This window comes from Mixophyes fleayi, chromosome 9 (genome assembly GCF_038048845.1).
Source record: "Mixophyes fleayi isolate aMixFle1 chromosome 9, aMixFle1.hap1, whole genome shotgun sequence".
Classification (NCBI taxonomy): Eukaryota; Metazoa; Chordata; class Amphibia; order Anura; family Limnodynastidae; genus Mixophyes; species Mixophyes fleayi.
In genome coordinates, this window is record NC_134410.1 from 114,400,798 (window position 1) to 114,422,889 (window position 22,092).

The 22,092-nt window shown below is 42.7% G+C and overlaps 3 protein-coding genes across 4 annotated transcripts in view; 2 read left to right on the forward strand and 1 right to left on the reverse strand.

The window, feature by feature from the left end:
* The window catches only part of PHYHD1 (phytanoyl-CoA dioxygenase domain containing 1), a 276,211-nt gene that overhangs the window by 175,232 nt on the left and 78,887 nt on the right, over window positions 1-22,092 (forward strand). The gene's annotated exons all lie outside the window — the stretch shown is intronic.
* ENDOG (endonuclease G) lies at window positions 1,556-7,677 on the forward strand. Of its 2 annotated transcripts, none has more exons than XM_075185029.1 (4): window positions 1,556-1,635; window positions 4,671-5,244; window positions 6,691-6,800; window positions 6,892-7,677. In XM_075185029.1, exons 2-4 carry the CDS (start codon window positions 4,765-4,767, stop codon window positions 7,172-7,174), a joined length of 873 nt encoding a protein of 290 aa, XP_075041130.1. In that variant the 5' UTR covers window positions 1,556-1,635; window positions 4,671-4,764; the 3' UTR covers window positions 7,175-7,677. The 2 variants fall into 2 exon arrangements, with proteins under 2 accessions (XP_075041130.1, XP_075041131.1); XM_075185030.1 differs by lacking the exon at window positions 1,556-1,635 and adding an exon at window positions 2,822-2,964.
* Window positions 7,563-22,092, reverse strand: part of KYAT1 (kynurenine aminotransferase 1) — a 30,146-nt gene continuing 15,616 nt past the window's right edge. The window contains 13 exon segments of the mRNA XM_075186297.1: window positions 7,563-7,852; window positions 8,718-8,865; window positions 9,699-9,801; window positions 9,885-9,983; window positions 11,755-11,824; window positions 11,979-12,109; window positions 12,403-12,452; window positions 13,610-13,699; window positions 13,782-13,941; window positions 16,098-16,211; window positions 16,304-16,346; window positions 16,965-16,996; window positions 16,999-17,039. Coding sequence (XP_075042398.1) covers window positions 7,778-7,852; window positions 8,718-8,865; window positions 9,699-9,801; window positions 9,885-9,983; window positions 11,755-11,824; window positions 11,979-12,109; window positions 12,403-12,452; window positions 13,610-13,699; window positions 13,782-13,941; window positions 16,098-16,211; window positions 16,304-16,346; window positions 16,965-16,996; window positions 16,999-17,039 — 1,156 coding nt within the window. The 3' untranslated portion in view covers window positions 7,563-7,777.

Sequence of the window (22,092 nt, forward strand, 5' to 3'; positions counted from 1 at the left end):
ATAAAGCCAAGTGGAGCTGAAAACACTGTGTTCAAAAACACAGGAACATAAACATCGGTGGGTGGAGTAAGGGAAGCCGGATTTTAAATTAAGGACATTCCGGGAGACTCCCGCATTTCTGGGAGACCTCCCGGTCCTCGCCCCCGCAATAGATAAGTTGCGGGGGGTGGGGCTTAATGACGCAAATATTGTGTCATCTAAGCCCTGCCCCCTGCTGTAATTGGGCAAAATGGTGGCAATCGTTTAGGGGGCGGGGCCAGAATGGTGCAATTTGTCAAGCCCCACCCCCGCATTACCACCTCCCCCGGGATCTCCCTGAATCTAACGAGGAAAAGTTGGAAAGTATGAATTAGAGTGGCTATAAGCAAAAGTATGTAATGACTGGCATAGGACATTTTTGCTTTATTCACGATGGGTCATAAAAGCGTGTGATAAATGATGTACTGGAGAGTCAAATTTTAACAAGGACATGGTGGAGAGTTGTGTCAGACTGGTAACTTTACAAGATGAGAACGCCAATTAAACTTTTCATTATGTGCACAGATTGTCTCCTTGCTGATAATTTAGGCCTTCTATTGCCTCAAATGACATTAAACAGACATAAATGTTCTTACTTGGTTGCATTTCCTGTCCAGCAAAGAGTGCAAACCTGAAATCCCTTATTCATACCCCATGTTGGGTATCTAACATATATCTTGAATATTGTATATAACATTACTCCAATTAATTACAAACTATATTGTGTATATATATATATATATATATATATATATATATATATACATATATATATATATATATATATATATATATATATATATATATATATATAAAATCCGGTGGTAATATTACCACTTTTCCGACATGGAGAAGCCTAACAAAGAAAATCCAAAATTATGAAAACCCGATTGGTAAAGAAACAGTCTTACCTTCAATTTGTCTTTAGAGATCTCCAATGGGAGCACCATGCTGAGAGCAAGTGATTCCGATTGGAGAAGTGTTCGGCACTGCAGGCTGACGTCATTGCGACGTCTGTCAATAGAAATTTAAAGCGGCAATGTGGGGAACCCTAAGGTTAAGTGATTGAACACTTAACCAGACATTTAACTAGGCAGGAAGATGAACATAGCCACACATAATAACACATAGCCACACATATATCACATACACACATAATTACATATAGATACACCCCAGGGTACTCAGGTTTTGGGGTATCACATTCAGGTATAGTAAAATAAATAACCCTTGTATTTTTCTTGTTGCATTTCTCTCCTTATACTCAGTGTTGGCTAACCTGTGACACTCCAGGTGTTGTGAAACTTCAAGTCCCAGCATGTTTTGCCAATATATAGCAGTTTATTGCTGGAAGGGTGTGCTGGGACTTGTAGTTTCACAAACATCTGGAGTGTCACTGGTTAGCCAACACTGCTCTAACCTCACATAAGCAGGGCTTATTGATTATAATAAGAAGACTATTCCCAGGTTGTCATTACTGCAGTGTAATACTACAAATGTCCACTAGATGGCAGAATATCCGAGGCCTCTACCTATGATGACTATGACATGCTGCAGGTTTACCGTTTGTTACAGGCCTCCGCCATCTTACTCCTCCCATCTAGTGAAGGATTCTGTGTGAGTACAGTAATGTGCTTTATGTATTCTAAGGTCTCTCCACCTCTGCCAGCTGGCCTGTATTGCTAGTGATCGTTATTAAAGACACTCTGCTGCTTCTGATATTATAACATACATTCTAAGTCTAATCTGTGGATACTAATTACAGCCCAAGGGCATTGAAGTCAGCACATGCACTGTAATAGGCAGAGGTTATACTGGGTCTTGTAGTTCCACAACAGCTGGAGAGGCACTGGGGAAATAAAATGTATGTGTGTCAGAACCATACCTATTTGTGATTTAGAAAACTATTATTAATATGTCATATCTGCTGTAGTTTTTTTGTATTTTACATGGATGTCAAATACTGACGTGGGATATATGTTACCTCAAGCCCACATAAACTTCTCTCCGTCCCTGAAATTACATCTGTCCTCCCTAAAGATTTTTGCACCTGTGAGCAGTGGTGACTACTATCAAAGAAAAAAAGAATGTTGTTTTACACACACAAGTGATAAATACAATCAGTGCACACACAATGTAAAGTAGGTCCACAAGGTCCAAACTTTTCTGGAAATTAAACAATACTGGGGGGGGGGGCATGGGGTTCTCACGTTCTCACGTAGCAGGTAGTAATTACATGATGGGTATTGATCAGCACAAGTTATGAGAGGGATAGTTGAGGGAGAAGAAGAGAGCTCAACAGAGAGAGAATTAGGTGTGGGAAGAATGGTTTTGTCTTAGGACCCAAACCTGGGCAAAGTGATCTGGCCTGTCATGGAGATTATATATAATTTCTTTTCCATACATGCAAAGTACCATATGCAGGTTTTGACCACCGACCGTGGTGGGGGATCCGCTTGCTGGAAATGGGACACAGTGGTTGATGCCAGAATGTGTAAGGTTAGTTTTGTGGTTGGATACGTTTTGGGGGAAGGAATGAAAGAAGAAAGATTAGGAATCAGTGCTTCCATCATAGAATTGAGTCTGTGGATCTTGTCCCAGAACAAGGAGATCTTGGGGCAAGATCACCAAAGTTTCTCGGTGCCTGCAATTCCTCCAACAAATCAGATCGGCCATGGGGAGCATTTAGTTCAGTTTATCAGGAGTGTAATACCACCAATAGTACACTTTATATGCCGTTTCCTTGATCAGTGATTCTCTCCCTAATCTCCTGCCACCCTTCCTCCTCAGATGCAGCACGGTGGCTCAGTGGTTAGCACTTCTGCCTCGCAGCACTAGGGTCATGAGTTCAATTCCCGACCATGTGTGGAGTTTGTAGGTTCTCCCCGTGTTTGCGTGGGTTTCCTCGGGTGCTCCCGTTTCCACCCACACTCCAAAAACATACCTGTAAGTTCATTGGCTGATATCAAAATTGACCCTAGTCTCTCTCTCTGTCTGTGCGTGTGTTAGTTAGAGAAATTAGACTGTAAGCTCCAATGGGGCAGGGACTGATGTGAATGAGTTCTCTGTACAGCGCTGTGGAATTGGTGACGCTATATAAGTAAATGGTGATGATCAGATGGGTGTCCGAGATCGAGTTCCGACTTAGATCCAAGCGAAAAATGAAAGTACACATATTTGTTATCGTTGTACTCAGGACTAGCAGATTAAATGTCAGTGGCCACACTCATTTCATAAATCCCTCTAGATTGTAAGATACTACCAGCAGCTACTCTCTGTCTGCAGGTTCTCCATAGTACTTGTATGTCCTTGTTTTTGGATGATCTGTTGAGGGTTAGGGTTAGGGTTTTTGTGGCGCCTTATAAACGATGAACCATTGAAGCAAAATGTGAATTATTCCCTATTTTTGCATGCTTTCCCATGGGTAATACTTACAAAATAAAAACATATTTGTTGTAATTTGCTACCAAAAGAAAACTATCTATCCTGGCAAAAACAGTACAGTTGTATAAAACTTATTTGGTTAGACTAAGAAATAAAAAAAAAGTTATTACCATTTAAACCGCAAACCTGGAATTGACTCAGGCACAGAGAGTCAGGGCTAATCAGCAAAACAGGCTTCAGAAATGATTATAGTAATAGGGAAAGGCAGCTGTCACAGCCCCATAAAAGTAAAAATCCAAAAAACAACACAAATAGACAGCGCTCTAAATCCCCATGTAATTAGAAAACCTTATACAAAAGGCGGAGTACAAATGAACACAAGCTGCAATGTAATACAGAGTCAAAATATTTATTAAACACAAAATAGCTCATCATCGGTAAAATAATCTCTAAAAAACAGAAATGGTAAAAACAGTGTAAAAAAACAAAACATATAATAGTGGCCAAAGGGAGCAATCAAGAAACAGTTTCTCTCCAGTGTTAGTAGTTAAAGAGCTATCCGTCTCGAAAGTCCGTCAACACAGAATACATTTTCCATGGCAGTAAACAAAGAATCTCTCAATGCGCATAATTTTTCCATTAGGGCTGACAGTCTCGGCATGTAGCAGGAGTCTTGAGAGACGCTAAAATAAATCTACATACGGTACACATAAAATGTAAGAAAAGATTTCAGTTTACCCAGATCCTGGGATAATAATTTGAAACAGGCACTCAAGGTCCGTCCTCTCCGTTGCAATCACATGCCCAGGTGGCCACCTGATCTCTTCTACTAGTCCTTTGCTCGACGTCTCTTCCAAGACACGCTTCTTCCGAACAACCAAATAACCCTTTTAACGTAGGACAAGCAGTGTTCCGCCCTTACACAGGTTAGAAGATATAGTATCCGACACAGCTCTTTCTAATATATATTTGATCTGGTGGAGCCACTTGTATCTGAGATTTGTCAGCTTCCCTTGAAAATATTTAAATGTACTGTGCACATAAGACATAGCTCTCATAATACATTGCGACAGTTATAATAGTCACATAATTCATACTTTCCCTAAGCTTGATGGAACCATTTGTTATTATTACCCTGGATGTGTTACTTTTATTATTGCTTTCTATACTTGTACGGTTATTGTAGTGTTGAGCAACCTGATGTATCTATACGTCGGTGTTTCTTCCCAGAGAGACAGGGGGCTTCATTTGTTCTTTTTCTTTTACAGAAACAGGATCTAAGAATGCGCTTATTTTGCTTTATTGCCTAAAGCAAAGGGGAACTCGGCGTCACAGCTTCTGAAGGTTCCCAATATTTACAAGATGAGACTTCACAGCGGAGCTCTGGTCTCAGGGGTGTCCTTGGCAGTTGGCGCTGCTTTGGGTGCTGGTCTTACAAGCTGGAGATTGCAGAGACAGCCCGCATCCGGTTTCCTGTACCCCCCAATTGTTCAGGCTGCGTCTGAAGTATCTCTGCCCCCTACATCGGGGATCACACAGTTTGGTTTGCCAGGATTGAGCCAGCTGAAGACTCGTCAGTCCTATCTGCTTAGTTATGACCCCAGACTTCGGGGCCCGGCCTGGGTTCTAGAGCAGCTTAATGGCGAACGCCTGCAAGGCAGCGCTGACCGACGGGGTTGTGATTTCAGAGAAGACGACTCTGTGCATCCTTATCACCGGTCGACCAACGCAGACTACCGTCGCAGTGGATTCGACCGGGGGCATTTGGCAGCAGCAGCCAACCACAAATGGAACCAGAAGGCAATGGATGAGACGTTCATACTGAGTAATGTATACCCACAGGTCAGTGGCTCTGTCTCCAGCCTTCACATTATTTATTGATGGAGGTAGAAATATTTCAGATTAATGGGGATAGAAGTGGAACAATTCATATTTACTTAAATTCCACATTACAGGATTCAGCAATAACTTAATACTACCAACATACATTCTATAAATTTAAGCCATCAGGGGGCCTGTGCCAACGTTCACTATCAAACAACGTTGTTCCATAGTAATTAAAGAACACTTGGATCTAAGCTGTATTCCGTATAAATGAGAATTCTAGAATATTAACAAATATACAACATGTGATACCAGGCTCTGTAGGGTAACCTAACCTTGATTATCCGTTGAATGGACGCCACAGTCTGAACAATTTAGAACCAATGGTGCCTGGATGGGAGAACAGTCATTTGCATTATATAAGAGGACAGAATTGAACAGCGTTGCATACATGGCAGTCTATTGGGAATTGCTGCCACAGTTAAACTTTCCTTCTCTGGTTTTGCCGCTGTTCCATATTGGCGAGACTAAGGATAGTTTATTTTCTTTGAATTTCATATTGGTTTCTTTCAGGATACACAGAGCTGTTATTCAAAGCCTTATAAATGCATTATACAGCTAAAATAGGCAAATAATGGATAATATTACATTTTTTTCCTTATCTTTTAACCCCTAATGTTACCTGAATCCTTAGTGGGATCGGTATCCCTAGTTTAGGAATGTCAAGGGAAAAGTATGAAGCAGTAATAAGGCCTACCAACAAAAATATGTTTATTTTAATATTTTTAGCCTCCCTTACTACCAGCAATGGCAGATTTTGTTTCGTCAGTCTATGGGAGTTTCCGTTGCCAGAGATGTGATGTGTGGACTACAGCAATGTCCGCCATGCACTTTTCTGGTCATTACGGTAAGAATCTCCGCTCATTTTTCTGTGCACCTCTAAGGGGTGTGAGAAAATATGAGCAGAGATTTCTGTCATATCAATGGCGCGATGCATCTCCGTGGGCGTTCCAGAGACACCTCGCACCCATTTGAATCTTCCCTTAATAGAATCCGACCTGCCAGGCACTAACTCGAGATTACATTTATAAGTGTAGATCGAAAGGGGAAAGAAGATTCCCAAGGCAGCCATTGGTACTTCTCAGTCAGTGACATCCCCGATGATGTCACGATTGTAACAGGATTTCCTTCTACCGATGCGGAATCCCAGGCTTCCAGATTTATCTGTACTGTGTGTGGTTTGTGACCAGACCACTAGAACCTAAGGCCAACATCAAGTTGGGTCCATGGTATGGAGCTCCAGCGTGTGGCCTCTATCATGGGCCAAATGCTGACTTGGAGAATGTAGATGTATGGACGATGGTCGGAAACAGGTTACACAGCTCATTCGAATCTGCTTGCGATATTAACAAATTACCAGAGCTGGAAACTTTTATGTTAAGGCGCGTTGCACTTCTCTTACAGAATCCAAATCTCAATCAAAATGCCTGGAACAACTTGGAGCAATACTGCCGTGGGCTAACCAAAAGTAACCGGAATGTGTACGTGTGCAGTGGTCCTCTGTTCTTACCCAGGTGAGTCCTACGGCAACAACCACACCGATGATAGGGGGGAGTTAGCAGATATATATTAATCTAACAGAAACCCTTGTAACTCTCCTTACAGGATGGAAGCAGATGGCAAGATGTACGTAAAATACCAAGTGATCGGTGCAAATAACGTTGCCGTCCCGACGCACTTTTTCAAGGTGGTGGTCCTGGAGAAATACAACGGAGAGATAGAACTGCGACCCTACGTGATGCCAAACTGCCCCATAGATGACAAAATCTCCTTGGACCGCTTTCTGGTGCCCATAGAGAGCATAGAGCGCTCCGCGGGGCTCCTCTTTGTCCCCAACATTCTCAAGCGTACAAACAATTTAAAGACTATTACAGCTGGAGGAAAATGACAATATAGAGCTTTGCAGTCATGGACTATGGGCTGATTTCACATTAACTATAAAATAATATTGACAGATAGGGATACTTTGCAGCTTGGCAAACCCATGTTGCATTGGAGGTGGAGCTAAATTTAAAATGCGGGGACAGATTTATAGTTGGGATATGGCATGTCCTAGATCAACTTTAAAATTCAGTGTAAAAATAAAGCTATCAAGTATTTCTGTGCTACATGAAAAAAACAGCCAGTAGTTAACTTAATTTAATAACCTAATGTGCACTCCTTGCATTGTAACATGGTTTTGTCCAGGAGTAAAATGACTCGGGTTTTTTTGCCTTACTTTCCTAAATGAATGAGGCCCATTATGTTTTTAAATAAATATGAGAAATCCAGAAGAATATAATAAAATGATTTAGTTAAGACAGTTTTATCATCAGTCCACAATCTATAGTACGATATTTGATCAATACACTATAAAATAATAAAAATAGCAAAGATTATTTTGGTTACAAATATACAGTGTCCATTCGATGACTTGTTGTCGGACGTATGTCCACAGATATTCTCTGTTCACAATGATATTCAAACATTTTAAAGGGTCTCAGAGAGATGTTCAACTTTCTTTGGGCTTGCAGACCGCAGCTTCTATTCTGGGCTTCAGTGTCGCCAGTGTGATCAATATGGCTTCCTAGAGGAAAAAAAAACAAACAGTCGAATCTTAAAAGAAGGACTTGTGTCCCCCATGAGAAGAGGGAGCGTAACTTCACCATGTACCTGTTGCATAGACTTAGTGAAAGCCGTCATTGGTGTGGGCTGAGCCAGTATTCATGAGAACACGAGGAACCGCTAACACATTACTACATATAGTTACAGCCAGCCATAGTCCTATGGGTGTAACATACTAGTTGTATATTATATCGGCTGCCGAGCTCCTAACCCCACTTTTAATCCTGAAGCCTTTATTTGTTTTGCAAAATCCCTATTGCAAGTAGCAGCCTTCAACCAAGGTGAACTATACCCAGATTATGACCTCACTGCACCGGTGCACAGACTGACTGAGGACATTGGTACATGGTTGAGCTGTCCAATCAGGTTACGTGAATGCTCTGTGCTGGCATTTCCAAGCCACAATCACAAGAAAGTGAGCAAAATACTTTTGGAGGGCCCCTATAGGTCATCTGATGCCCACCTCCAGTATATACCAAGCTCCGCTCCGAAAAGACTATACATAAGGAACCTATAACATTAGTACTCTTCCCTAAAATACAAATGTTTGCCATCTTACATTGAGCAGACAAAACCATATCTAATAATATAGTACATGCCCTAACTGCGAGTTTAGTTGGCATATATGATTTTGTAGGTCAACAGCAGCCTTGTCAGGGGCACTGCTGACCAATACACACCTCCTCGTCCCCCTCAGACAGTTTTCTTTACCCATAATGTAAGTCATAGCTTTATATGAAGTTAGCTTCATTGTATGCAGCTATTAGATTCCAGTGACTAAGGGTAGTAACTCAGTTCTTAGTCACCTCTCCAATACAGTCTCTCACCTCTGTTCTAATAGTGCGACTGCCCTGTCCGGGGCATGTGTTCAGGTAATGGTTAAACAGGATGTTGGGTTCTTCAATGTCCAAGTTCTGGTCACTGTCCACACTGGCTTCCAGTCCTTTGAGGCCTCCGAATACAACCAAGAGATGTCTAACAACATAAAACAGGAAGGTCACATCCTAGTGCCACCAGTAAAGGACAGCATACATAGCATCATAAACTCTTATCAGAGATGGATGAAAGATCGCTCTACCCATCTTTACTATGTTTGTGGACTAAGTGAAGTGGATGTTGGCCGTCTAGCTCGAAGAGAAAACTCCTATCGAGGTGAAACTATACAGCAAAGTTGTATCCAACCACTTCAGATGTTTCTATGGAAGCAACGGCTGAAGGATTTAAAATCTGGGACGTTCTCTCAAGAACACTGGAGATCCAGGGTGTGACGATTAGCATTGTGATTCATTGATCGATATATTGTCCGATCATGAAAGTAGCAACAATATTTTGATTAGAGGTCACTCCTGCTTTCTATACAGGAGAACTCTACTAGTAAGACAACAAAATCCCATGCTCATAAACACCAGGGTTTGTGATAGTGTACCTAATGCCAGGCCTGACGTTTAAATGCAAACCATGGAAAAGATGAAAGCCGACACTGCTAATAAAAGTGTTAAAAACCAAACAAACTGAATAGTGTTTAAAAGTTCAACTGAATCAAAAATGATTCAGTTCGCAAATCCCCTTTCCTCAAGCTGCTGTCGCTGATCACAAATTATATAGTATGCAACATGATCAATCATATATTTAAAGTGCCACCTCCCCTGTCGCTGGCCAACCTGGGCACACACAGAATCCAGTCCTGTAATATGTACAGAAAGTAGGTTCTGAAAGTAGACTAACAAGCCCCATATGATCCCTACTTTATGACCAGTTTATTTGTAATTTTAATTTTGTTATTTTTAAAACAGGACTCCCACAATCACCTGAAATCCGGCAAAGTCACAGTCTCTACATTACTTCCTCGTTCCGATGTTCCAATAGAGAGGTCGTAGCCATCCTTAAAGGGACTCTCTGTGAAAACAGCACCTAAAACACAAAGACCATTAAACAATGTCATCCATCTGCCTGCCCTACAGAGGATTGGATGATGACCAAATCTAGCTACTCACTGAGGCAGGATGCCAGTCTTACTCTATACCCCCAGTATATACCGCCCTCTGTCCTCGGGTGCTGGGGAGAAACCACAATTCCTTTCCGCACTTTCTGCTCTAGAAGAAAACAAAATAATATGTTACAGCCAGATCTTCCTGATTTACACTGAAATACTCTGCTGAATGTGGTACATTGATGGCATTACCATCGAACCCTCATTCTATCTATCATCCTCATCTATCTAAGGATCCAGTCCCACGTACTCAAGTCCTTATGTAACATTTAATTGCTTCCTTTAACAGTCGTGAAAATAGTAGTTTACCTAAATGTAAATATTTGTTTGCCAATTTCGTTTGATACCCCTAAAGGAGGTTTGTGGTTCTGTCAAGTGTAGTATACAACCACGTGAATAGACCACCAGAGCCCTATAGTCCACGTTGGACTGTTCCTCACTTTCCGTGAATCTGCCACCTATTGGGCTGGGGAAAGAGGCAGAATGGGATATGTCTGACTTGGGCTCTTTCTTTTAAGATTACCAGTAGGGTTATTTCCTGGTCCAGCTCCCGTCTGGGAAGATCTGGCAGACTGATCCGCTCTGTTTATAAAAAATAGGAGACTGGGCTAACATCGCAACCAATTCCAAACATGCAATACGAGGAGCGGGCATAAAACAGCCATAGGAGGAGATTGTGTGTTTGTGGCAGCGGCTGTAGCTGCACATAGGACCTTACTGACAGCGGTGACTCACATAAGGCTTAACAGAGTGACCCTGTAAGGGTTAGAAACTTGGAGGTAGATTTACGAAAGCCTATAAAAAGGAAAAGTGGAGGTATTGCCCATAACAACCAATCAGAATCTAGCAATAATTTTCTAGACTGTACTTGATAAATAGCTAGAAGCTGATTGGTTGCTATGGGCAACACCTCCACTTTCCTTTTTAGAGGCTTTAGTAACACTACCCCTTGGACTCTCACTTGATTAGACAAAGAGTCGTTGTTAGGGTCAGACATGTTGATAGTATAACTGCTCTCTATGTGCAGACTCTAAGTCATATAGCCAAGTAAATGGAGACTTAATGACATTTAGCTTAAATACAGGGCTAATTAGTGCAGCAATCACACTAAAGCCACCACAAAGGATGGAAAAGGTAAAGAGGTCACTTAGCTGGTGGAGCAGGTGTTAGAGAGCCATGAAATACTGACAGCCTGAGGGAAGCTGGCCATCAGGTTGGAGCCTAAGAAGGGTTTGTCCACAGTGGACGGAGCCTAAGAAGGGTTTGTCCACAGTGGACAGCACGGTAGCTTAGTGGTTAGCACTTCTGCCTCAAAGCACTGGGGTCATGAGTTTGATTCCTGACCATGGCCTTATCTGTCTGGAGTTTGTATGTTCTCCCCGTGTTTGCGTGGGTTTCCTCGGGGTGCTCCGGTTTCCTCCCACACTCCAAAAACATACTGGTAGGTTAATTGGCTGCTATTAAATTGACCCTAGACTGTGTGTGTGTGTGTGTGTGTGTGTGTGTGTGTGTGTGTGTGTGTGTGTGTGTGTGTGTGTGTGTGTGTTAGGGAATTTAGACTGTAAGCTCCAATGGGGCAGGGACTGATGTGAGTGAGTTCTCTGTACAGCGCTGCGGAATTAGTGGCGCTATATAAATAAATGGTGATAATGATGATTAATAAAGCCCCATACAGTAAATTGTAATCCAAAGCAAAAAAAACAAAAAACTAACTATTTCAGCAAACGAACAGCTATCTGCAGATTTTTTACACATCCTATGTAAATTCTCATGGATAAAATGACCTCAGAGTCTACATACATTGAGTGAGACCACCATCTCCTAAGTGAGGAGGAAGAGAGACGTCACTTCCATGAAGCCCACTCATAATTTACCTGGTTTCTCTTGATGTAATCTCACAGTGACTCTGACGCCAGCTTGTAGCTGCTTGTCTATCTGCACCTCCTAGAGACATGGGAAGCAGTGAGGACACAGAGCGTCAGCTAGCAACACAGGTTGTATTTTCTCCATCATTACAGTAACTGGACCAACATCACACTAAACGTATGGTTATAATTCACATTTGCAGACAAGCTAGGCTGCCGTGTGTTCTCGGTACCTTCCGCATGCCGCAGTTAACGAACGAGCCTTTGCCTGGTTTAGTTGGTCGATCTAACACAACTCCCTCCCGGTACTCAGACTCTTCATCTATTCTCACGTGGTGAGGGCTGTCCAGGGGGTTCAGAAGCCCTACAAAAAAAGTATAAACACATATAACAATTATATGAATGATGTAACTAGCATGTCGGTACAATGTGTGGCCACAATCTAGGGCAGTGTTTCCCAAACCCAATCCTCAGGGACCCCTAACAGTGCAGGTTGTCCTTGTCTCATTTCTGGAGCACAGGTGTATTCATTACGGAATGACACATTTTGAAAGATCCACAGGTGGTGTAATTATTTCACTTGTTATTTGGAAAACCTGCACTGTACAGGGTCCCTGAGGACTGGGTTTGGGAAGCACTGATCTAGGGTATAACTACCTGCAAACTGCAAATCAGGGTGTTTTGGGAAGAACGATTTTCTTAAATACCTATGGAAGAGAAAACAAGAACTTACAGCAGGAAAATGTGTATGTAATTATGTCATCTACACACCTAGCAACAGTTTACCACAGTGATAATACAATAAATAGAAAGGGTATTATGCACGCAATGGAATACCATCAACATGGTGCTATTAAGGGACACCCACTACTAAAGCACCCAATTCAGTGACCCTCCCATCCCTACTGTTACCAGCATTTAAGGGATGCACTGGCAGCCAAGAGAGGAGAGAGCTGCAGCAAACACTGGATGGGAGATTCCGACCCTCCAACCAGCATGTATATTGTAAATAAGCTTCCTGATTGGACAGGAGCTATGGCCAATTCAATCAGGAGCCGCGTTTATAATACACCCTTCATCCTGCTGCACCCGTCCTTGCTGATACCATTCTCCTCTACCAGCTGACAGAACTTTCAGCACATGTCTGTCATCAAGTATTAATGTAGTATCACGGTGGCTTAGTGGTTAGCACTTCCGCCTCACAGCGCTGGGGTCATGAGTTCAATTCCCGACCGTGGCCTTATCTGTGACTAGTTTGTATGTTCTCCCAGTGTTTGCGTGGGTTTCCTTCGGGTGTTTTGGTTTCCTCCCACACTCCAAAAACAATTAACGTAGGTTAATTAGCTGCTAATAAGTTGACCCTAGTCTGTGTATCTGTCTCTGTCTGTGTATGTATGTGTGTGTATTTTAGGGAATTTAGACTGTTAGCCCCAATGATGTGAATGAGTTCTCTGTACAGCGCTGTGGAATTAGTGGCGCTATATAAATAAATGGTGAAGATGATGAAGCCAAATAGTCATAACATGAGAAGATCCTCCCATCCCTAAAGTGTACCCATTGTCTACACAGCAGAGACAGTCATTATTATGAGAATGCAAACTATTAATTCTCCATGAAATAGTGACATCATTGGGGCACAACATGCCTGCTGCCTCCCTGATATCACTAATGCCATGGATCAGCGTACTCTTGAAGTTTGGATGACCCGTCTGCTATGGGCATGAATTGACTTTCTCCATTTTGTCTGGAGTTCTGATTCAAACATGTAAAAGGCCAATATTACAAACACCTCAACAATCATTCCCACGATTACACACATTTCCATGATGTAGTGACATAGATCCACTGACTCATCTGTACTTACTGAGGACACTCCAGGTACTGCAGGATGCGTGCCAGCTGTACACATGCCTGGCCTTTCTTCCCAACGCCCTCAAAATCCCCCTCCACACTCCTGAAATAGTAAATGTATAGAGCATCGATGGGCAGAAAGTGAAAAACCAACAGATATACTTCAATAGACACATTGCACATACTTTGATCCTTCTCCAGTCTCATCAAAGATCACAATCTCGTCCACACAGAAAATGGCGCAGGCTCGAGCGATCTGTCCGGCCAGGTATGTACGCAGCTCTGGTGACTGAGCATTATCCATTATAGAACCAGGAAGCGCCACGCTCAGGGTGTACTGACGACCTGAGGAGACAGCACCAGCAATAAACTAAAGTGGAGAATGTGTTGGACACTGTAATCAGTTTTGCAAAATGGATACATTTTAAAAGCCCTGTAACCCTAAAATACAAGTATAACTTGGAGCATGAATTTAGTAACATGAAAAGTATGTATGTTTTAAAATGTTTTACCTTCATAAAAATAAATAAACAAAAACAGAGCACAAACGTTCCACCTCCATCAAATCGGACGTGGATAACCGTATAACCGTAAATACAAAATATAGTTCAAGTAGAAGAAAAAAGAGCAATACTTTGTAAGACCCGCACAAGCATCTAAGCAATGTATCCATAATCTTCACACTGTACTGAATTCATGAGGCTCTACACTGGTTTGTCCAGGACAGACTTTACCATTAGACAAACCATGCACATGCCCAGGGCATCATAGAAATGGCTTGATGTACATTTTATTTTTTGATACTATATCTTTGTCCACCACATATCTTGACAAATTGACCACTATGCAGCATCAGTACTCCGGATACTGACTTTAAACACCAGAAGGGTCAAAATACCATCAAGATAAAATCAAGATCCATCTGTTTGACATCAGCACCGTGCAGTATTCATATGGGGTTAGACACTGTTTGGAAGTGAATTAACTCTGCGTTCACCTTTCAGTTAATACAGAGCAAAACATCAAATGTGGCTCTATATGTTCTCATGATTAGGTACCATAAGTATGTTAACACTTCAACAAAACATTTAAAACCAAAGCACTTGGCAAAAAGTCCCATCCTTAAGAGATGTAGAAGTGTTTAACAAGTCCTGTGGAATTTAGATTTCACTATTATATTGTTTATTTGTTAGGCGCCACAAGAGTTCCGCAGCGCCGTACACAGCACAAACAGTAGACTAAACAGGGAGAAACATTACAAACAGTAAACAAAAAAATACTATAACTTCAGAGACTCCAAGCAGGCTAAAGCAGTAACGAAGGAGGAGGATGCAATAATCAAGGTGGGAGATGATGAGTGCGTGAATGATAGTTTTGGTGGCATCCTGAGAGAGGAAGGGCCGGATGCGGGCAATGTTGCGTAGCTGGAAGCGACAGGCTTGGGCAAGGGATTGAATGTGGAGGGCGAAGGAGAGAGAGAGGAGTTGAGGGTAACGCCCAGGCAGTGGAGTTGGGAGACAGAGGAGATGGTGGTGTTGTTAACAGTGATAGAGAGGATGTGGTGGGATGGGAGTCTAGGGGGAGGAAAGACAAAGCGTTCAGTTTTAGAGATGTTAATTTTGAGAAAGCGTGAGGACATCCAGGAGGAGATGGCAGAGAGGCAGTCAGATACCCGAGAGAGGAGGGTGGACGAGAGATCAGGAGAGGAGTTGTAGAGTTGAATGTCGTCAACATAGAGGTGATACTGAAGACTGAAGGAGGGTATGAGAGCCCCCAGGGAGGAGGTATAGAGCGAAAAGAGTAGAGAGCCAAGAACAGAGCCCTGAGGGACACCAACAGGGAGAGGGGAGGGGGTGGAGGAGGAACCAGACGTGGATACAGAGAAGGAGCGGTTAGCGAGCTATGAGGTGAACCAGGCAAGGACATATCCAGAGAGGCCAAGAGAGAGAAGTGTTTGTAGCAGGAGGGGGTTTGAAGGTGGCAAAGAGCCACCTACACTACTATATATTTAAAGTTTTTAATACCATGACAGAACATACACATGTGGTCAAGTATTCAGATGCAAGAGGAGGATCTCTGAATTTACATTTTAATTTTTAAAGTGCATTCATCACTTGCACAGACTGGGAGCAGCCATTTGTGGGCTGAATCAATACACAAGAGAATGCATACTATTTTTTTCCCTAGGAGCTATTGACACTAAGACATAAGGAGCCTATTTATAATGTGTTGAGTCACTGGACAGCTGTATATATTCCACAATATACCAAAAATGGCCATTAAGAAACTTGTTCTGCTGTCAACCATAATAGATAGAATTGTAGATGCTTCTGGCTGGTCAAAATTTAAAAATTATGAATGCAATACAACAATCAATCCTCTGCTATCTATCAACAGACGGAAAAGCAGTGTACTAGGAAACGTGGTGAAGTGCAAACAGACCACTACAGTAGACCACTATGCAGTCATTTAAACACATTAAATAACAATTATGTTCATACCATTGCCTTCCTTTTTCATTTCCTCTTCCCGCTGTTCTGTTTCTTTCTGCTGCTGAGCCTTCTCTAGTTTTCTGACCATTTTCTCCTCTCTCCATTTTTTACGCTGCTCTTTTCCTAAAATGCACATAAAAGGTGTGATAGTTAGATGTATGCCAAGGATAATAAGTACAGCTAATTGAGCGTAACATGATCTTTACAAGTCTTACTTTGATCATTTTGCTTTCTCCAGTCTATTTTCCTGTCAGGTTCCTGAAATAAAAATGTGAGGTCCAAATAAACACAATGCCTTAAACATTAACTAACATAATCTGATAAACATATGTGCCTTCCTCTACCACAGGCTTAGGCAACCTGAAGCATGACAGCTGTTGGGGATTGCAAAACTGAGCAAACTTCACATTGGTATCTGGCTTTTAGTTTAGAAATAAAGGGGGGGGGGGGGGGGGGTCATAGACATTTACAGCTCCAGCTACTGTACAGACACAGGATGACCTTAGTCTAGATCAGGCCTGTCCAACCTGCGGCCCTTCAGTTGTTGTGAAACTACAAGCCCCAGCATGCTTTGCTAGTAGACAACCTGTCGATAGCTGGAAGGGCATGCTGGGACTTGTAGTTTCACAAACATCTGGAGGTCCGCAGGTTGGACAGGCCTGGTCTAGATCATAGACTGGATCTGCAGTGGGTGTATATACTACAACCCCCATGTGTTGTGAATGATGGAGTCTGCAGCTACTATGGGCTGTGACTTGTAACATTATGCAGCCACTCTGTAATGCCACATGCTATTTCCTCCTGAGTGTTGCTCTTGATTTGCCTACTGGTCCCTTCCCGCACACCAGTCCTACCCGCTGTCTGTCGCTCTCTCACCTGCTGCAGCCTCGGTCTCTTCTCCGCCATCTTTCACCAACGTGGGGTGAACACTTCCGGTTTGATGGGGCTGCCCTGGCAACTGCAGGATTGCCCTTACCGTGACGTCACTGTCATGTGACCGTGATCGGGGAGATATCGTATCATGTGACCTTCAGGGAAATGTCATCGTATCATGTGGCCTTCTTCAGGGAGACGTCCACGTATCATGTGATCTTGTTCAGGGAGATGTCATCGTATCACGTGACCTTGTTCTGTGAGACGTCCTCGTATCATGTGATCTTGTTCAGGGAGCTGTCATCGTATCACGTGACCGTGTTTAGAGAGATGTCATCGTATCATGTGACGCGGAAGGAGAATACTAGATCCACGATGCAGAGAATCCCCCGGGAGAGATTCCGTGTGGTGGTTCTTATTGTGGGGTCTGTGATCTGATGTTTATTGGGGTTAGATATATTTTGCGATTTTTTTTTTATATGTATAAACATATCGATACTGATTCATTCTGCACCACAGCGCCCTGCAGTGGGGAAAACGGGGACATACCTAAGGTAGACAAATGAGTATGAAGGGTCTTATTCACAAGAGCTTACAATCTAATACAGTGGTTTGCAAACTTTTTCAGTTGAAGGCAACCTTAGGGTCTCCAAAAATTTTTCAAGGCACCCCTAAGTCAAAATAATTACCAAGAAGTCCCCCGCCTTGCTTACTACTGGCCTTGGCCGAGGCACCGTTGTGAGATTTGCAAGGCATCCCAGGGAGCCTAGGTGCACAGTTTGGGAACCACTGATCTAATATTTATATATATATTATATATATATATATATATATATATATATATATATATATATATCATAATGTAAATGCTTAGTGGCGTGTGTTAGTCTGTCTGTCTGTGTGTGTGTGTGTGGAAAAAATAAAACCAAGCTGCAGCGCCAGCTGCTGGGCGGAGTTATATACTGACCTACTAAATTCTTGGGGGCATATTCAATTCCGATCCGATCCGCGATTACCGCGGAAAATGCGCACTACTGCCGGTAATACGGTATCGCATTGATTCTAGATTTAGTTTATTATTAATCTTCTATTGACGCATTATTTAGAGCCATTGAGGGGCAGTTTCTCTCCATTACATTAGACTGATAGTGAACCTAGGTCCATGTCCTCTAGAATTAGGTCTTCTCTGTACTACATAGGCAAGGGCATTTTATTCAGCGGGCTATGCCCTTTCCCTGGCATGCTTCCTCCAGCCAGCACTGCAGTGTCGTGTAGAGGATCCGGCAGAGGAGAGAGCATAATGCGATCTTGACTTATATGCTGAAGCAAGCCGTGAGTTTAGTGTTCTCATCACAACTCTACTGCTTTGCAGGCAAGAGGAAGCCAGCCCCGAATAGAGACGAGTTTGCAGAATAAAATGTTTGCTCCCTGGGGGATCCCCATCTTTTGTGTTGTGGTTACTAACTGTGCACTTTGTAGGAAAAATAATAATGCTAAAAGACATCAGAGATCAGATGCAAGAATTTCTTACATCAAATTATTCTCAGAGGTAAAATAAACTTGTATGAACATAAAATATCCAGACAGCTGAAGCAAGCTGCCTACTAGCAAATAATAGAAAATATGAGCACCTCTGAAGTCATCCCCAGTACTCCTGCGTTGCCACACGCCAGTGCTCAGCATGGTGAATAGGACACACGCTACCAGCAGTACTGGAAGTCAGGACAGCAAGACCGTTGGGAGGTATGGAGGTAATGTCACATGAGAGCTTGTTCTGCTGTTTTTTCGTTTGTTCCACTCTGTGCCAACACTGTGTATCATAGGCAAACCAAGGGGGAGTTTCTTAGTGCCTGGAACCGCCCTCCCCCCCTCTCAGCCTGGGGTACTATATGCTTGAGGTGGCTGGACCCTGCCCTGGGACCAGCCACTTTGCAGCTTGTGTACAGATAGTTTCTGTCTGCACTGTTTCCAGCCATCTCTCCCCAACAAGTGTTGAAAGCAGCAAGAACAGGTAGGAGAGAGCAGGACAGCCTGTCAACTGTTCGGACACACTCAATCAGGACTGTGTCCTTATTATAGGGACAGTTGGGAGGTATGTCCCGCTTCACACGGCTCTGCTCGAAAAGGGGGAGCTGCATGCATCGAACAGAAGTGCACGCAGCATTGCACGTGTATATGATGGAGATAGGAAGAGTTGGAGCAACCAAGCACTGTCTAAAATTATAGCCACGCCACGACCACTGGCGGTGTGGCATGGAAACCCCTCTCTACAAATACTGCATTTGCCCATGTATATAGTAACAGACACATGCCCTATAATCATACTTGCCAACTCTCCCGGAAAGTCTGGGAGACTCCCGAAATTCGGTTCAGTCTCCCGGGCTTCCGCAAGAGCTGGTATTTCTCCCGCATCCTGGAATTCACAGAGAATCGCGTCATTTTGGCCACGGCCCCTGCGAAAAACCGTCATGTACATCGTGGGGCCGAAATGAGACGTGACTGGCCGCGCCACGCCCTTCAGTCATGCCCTTCTGGTAAGTATACCTATAATACAATGGTTATGTCCTTGGCAGCAGGATTTATTAGAAACATTATTACAATGCTACTGCAGATTTCTTATTCTATGAAATATTGAATCATTGAGTATTTTTTTAACAGCAATTTTTGTACATTAAGCTCCCATACACTTAAATGAGTTTATAGAAAAAAAAAAAGGTTAAGCCTTTTTTACTATTGTAATTAAACAAAAATCGGAAATGTTTTTTATGCAATTTTCACACAATAAAAATGACACACCTAATATTTAGTCCGCCATAAGGTATAGCTGTCAGATTTTATGTTTGCATAACTTGGCCTCTAATTTTAAATCCCTCCTCTGACTTCTGCCTTTGTTTCATTTCCTTTAAAACTGGAGCCTTTTAGAACATTGGTAACAAGGTTACTGAGCGCACTTTGAACCTGCTCTTCTCAGTCACAGCTTACAAAGATCTTATTCACGCCAGTAATAGAAACGGGTGGTTCTTCACTTGTAGGTCCTACTCTTCTGTGACGCTCCCTCAGTCACATGATGCGGTTGTGTCCAATATTAATACTTCTCCACCTTTATATATGACTATTAGTTTGCACACACCCTTCTGCAACTTCTACAAAATACATTCTTTACTCTCAGGATTCCTTCAATCATTTGCCATAATTAGATAAATTTACATAATTAGCATTATTTTCTATTTTTAGGGGGGAAAAAAACTTCCCCAGCTACAACCCGTCAAAACAAGCTGGTATGACACATCAGCACTTCTTCCAACTTACTTTGAAGATGTACAGATGCTGTATAGGTATCAGAAGACAGACAATGAGCTTCTAGGGGCTAGATTTACTAAGCTGCAGGTTTGAAAAAGTGGGGATGTTGCCTATAGCAACCAATCAGATTCTAGCTGTAATTTTGTAGAAGGTACTAAATTAAATGAACGCGAGAAGCTGATTGGTTGCTATAGGCAACATCCCCACTTTTTCAAACCCGGAGCTTAGTAAATCTAGCCCTTGGTGTTTTAAACCTTTTTGGACCTCGAGGACTCCTGTAACCAGGAATTCATATGCGTTCTACCTCCCGCGTTCAGCTGCCTTTTGATTTCCTGAGCGGCTGAAGGAGGTTAAGGCTGCAGTCTACACATTTACTGGCAGGAGCTTCTTGCAGAACATCATCATTACTGTGTCCCCCTGTCTGTGGTGGAATGTGCCACTCGTACACGGGGTAGCAGTAGGAAGACTGGATAGACTAAAGCGAGCTCCCCCTCTTGCGTACAATGAGGAACCAGTGTGGGGGAGATGCACAGAACAGCCGGCACATTTGGACAGCTCTGCAAAGTGCTGGAGGGACAGAATCTATCACACTGGGAGCAGTTCTCTGATGCTCAATATTCTGTATTGGATCAGGATACTCTCCCTGCAGTAAAGCCACTCTGTATCCAGATCAAGAACCATCACCTGACCTTTGTCTTAGGTGCCCCCTCCAAGGGAGAAGTTTGGGCAGTGGTCAGACTGCCATGCCCCGATTTCCCTTCTCTGCCATCCACAGGACATTAATGATAGAGGATATCATGACTCTCTTTGGTATGATTATATGTTACAGGATTACCCAGACCTGAGATCCTAATTCCTGCTGTGGATCAGGCTGCAGCTACTTCTTCCACAAGGACGATGCAAGATCATCCTGAAATCCAGCCTGAAGGCTGTGTAAACGGTTAAGGTGAAAAGTGTCACTGATTTCCTATCGGCGGAGTTTGCTAAAAACTGGAAGTTCAAGAGAAACAATATGGCTGTATACTCCATCCAGGACCAGAGTGACCACACACGATGAACATGAAAGGGAGATATGTACAACAAAGGATGGCGAACTCTCCGACTTGCTTAGGAAGTGTGACAACGTATAGGACTTGCCTATGAAGTGGGGCAAGCTGTGGGTTGGCTGTTGTGGAACTACAAGCTCCAGCATAACCTGCCAGCCCAGGGACTTGTAGTTTCACAAAAATTACAGAGACACAGACTGCCTAGCCCCTGCCACAATAGCCATTATCTGCATGTATGTACACTGTATATACTTTACATACACTAAATATAGCAAACATCTGTTCAGCTGAGGAGATTAGAAATCACACTGCTTTGCACAAGTGTAAATGATATAAATGGCCATTGGTTAGAGGATAGCTGAACCCTCTGTCTAAAATGAATGGATAAATGATAGAAACAATCAGTTTAAAATGAATGCAAACAAAATCTCTGTGTTGACGATGCACACACTGACATAAAGATTCTTGTTAGATCCACTCTTCCCTATTATACTAGGCTTGGAGAGATAGTTCAATGCATAGGTCAGCTGATCCAGCCAGACAACATGCCAGGATTTGCACACAACTAATGCTACGGTACCATTGTTACGTCTGAGTCCATCAGCTTTGACTACCAACATCTTTATTATAGAGGAAAAGAGGTAATTGGGCACAGGAGAGGTAGATAGCGTTGCATCATTTGATATGTTTTATATTACATTATGTAATGTTAAAATCATCTAAAAATAATTTTACACTATCAAAATCCTTCAAGCTTCTGGAGGCCCAGATGGTTCACAGTTCAC

What these genes read in the sequence shown, in the direction of transcription:
- ENDOG (XM_075185029.1), top strand. Translation starts at nt 4,765, where the DNA reads ATGAGACTTCACAGCGGAGCTCTGGTCTCAGGGGTGTCCTTGGCAGTT. An exon ending in TGAGTAATGTATACCCACAG is followed by an intron (nt 5,245 to 6,690) that starts GTCAGTGGCTCT and finishes CTTCTCTTACAG; the next exon opens with AATCCAAATCTCAATCAAAA. An exon ending in GGTCCTCTGTTCTTACCCAG is followed by an intron (nt 6,801 to 6,891) that starts GTGAGTCCTACG and finishes CTCTCCTTACAG; the next exon opens with GATGGAAGCAGATGGCAAGA.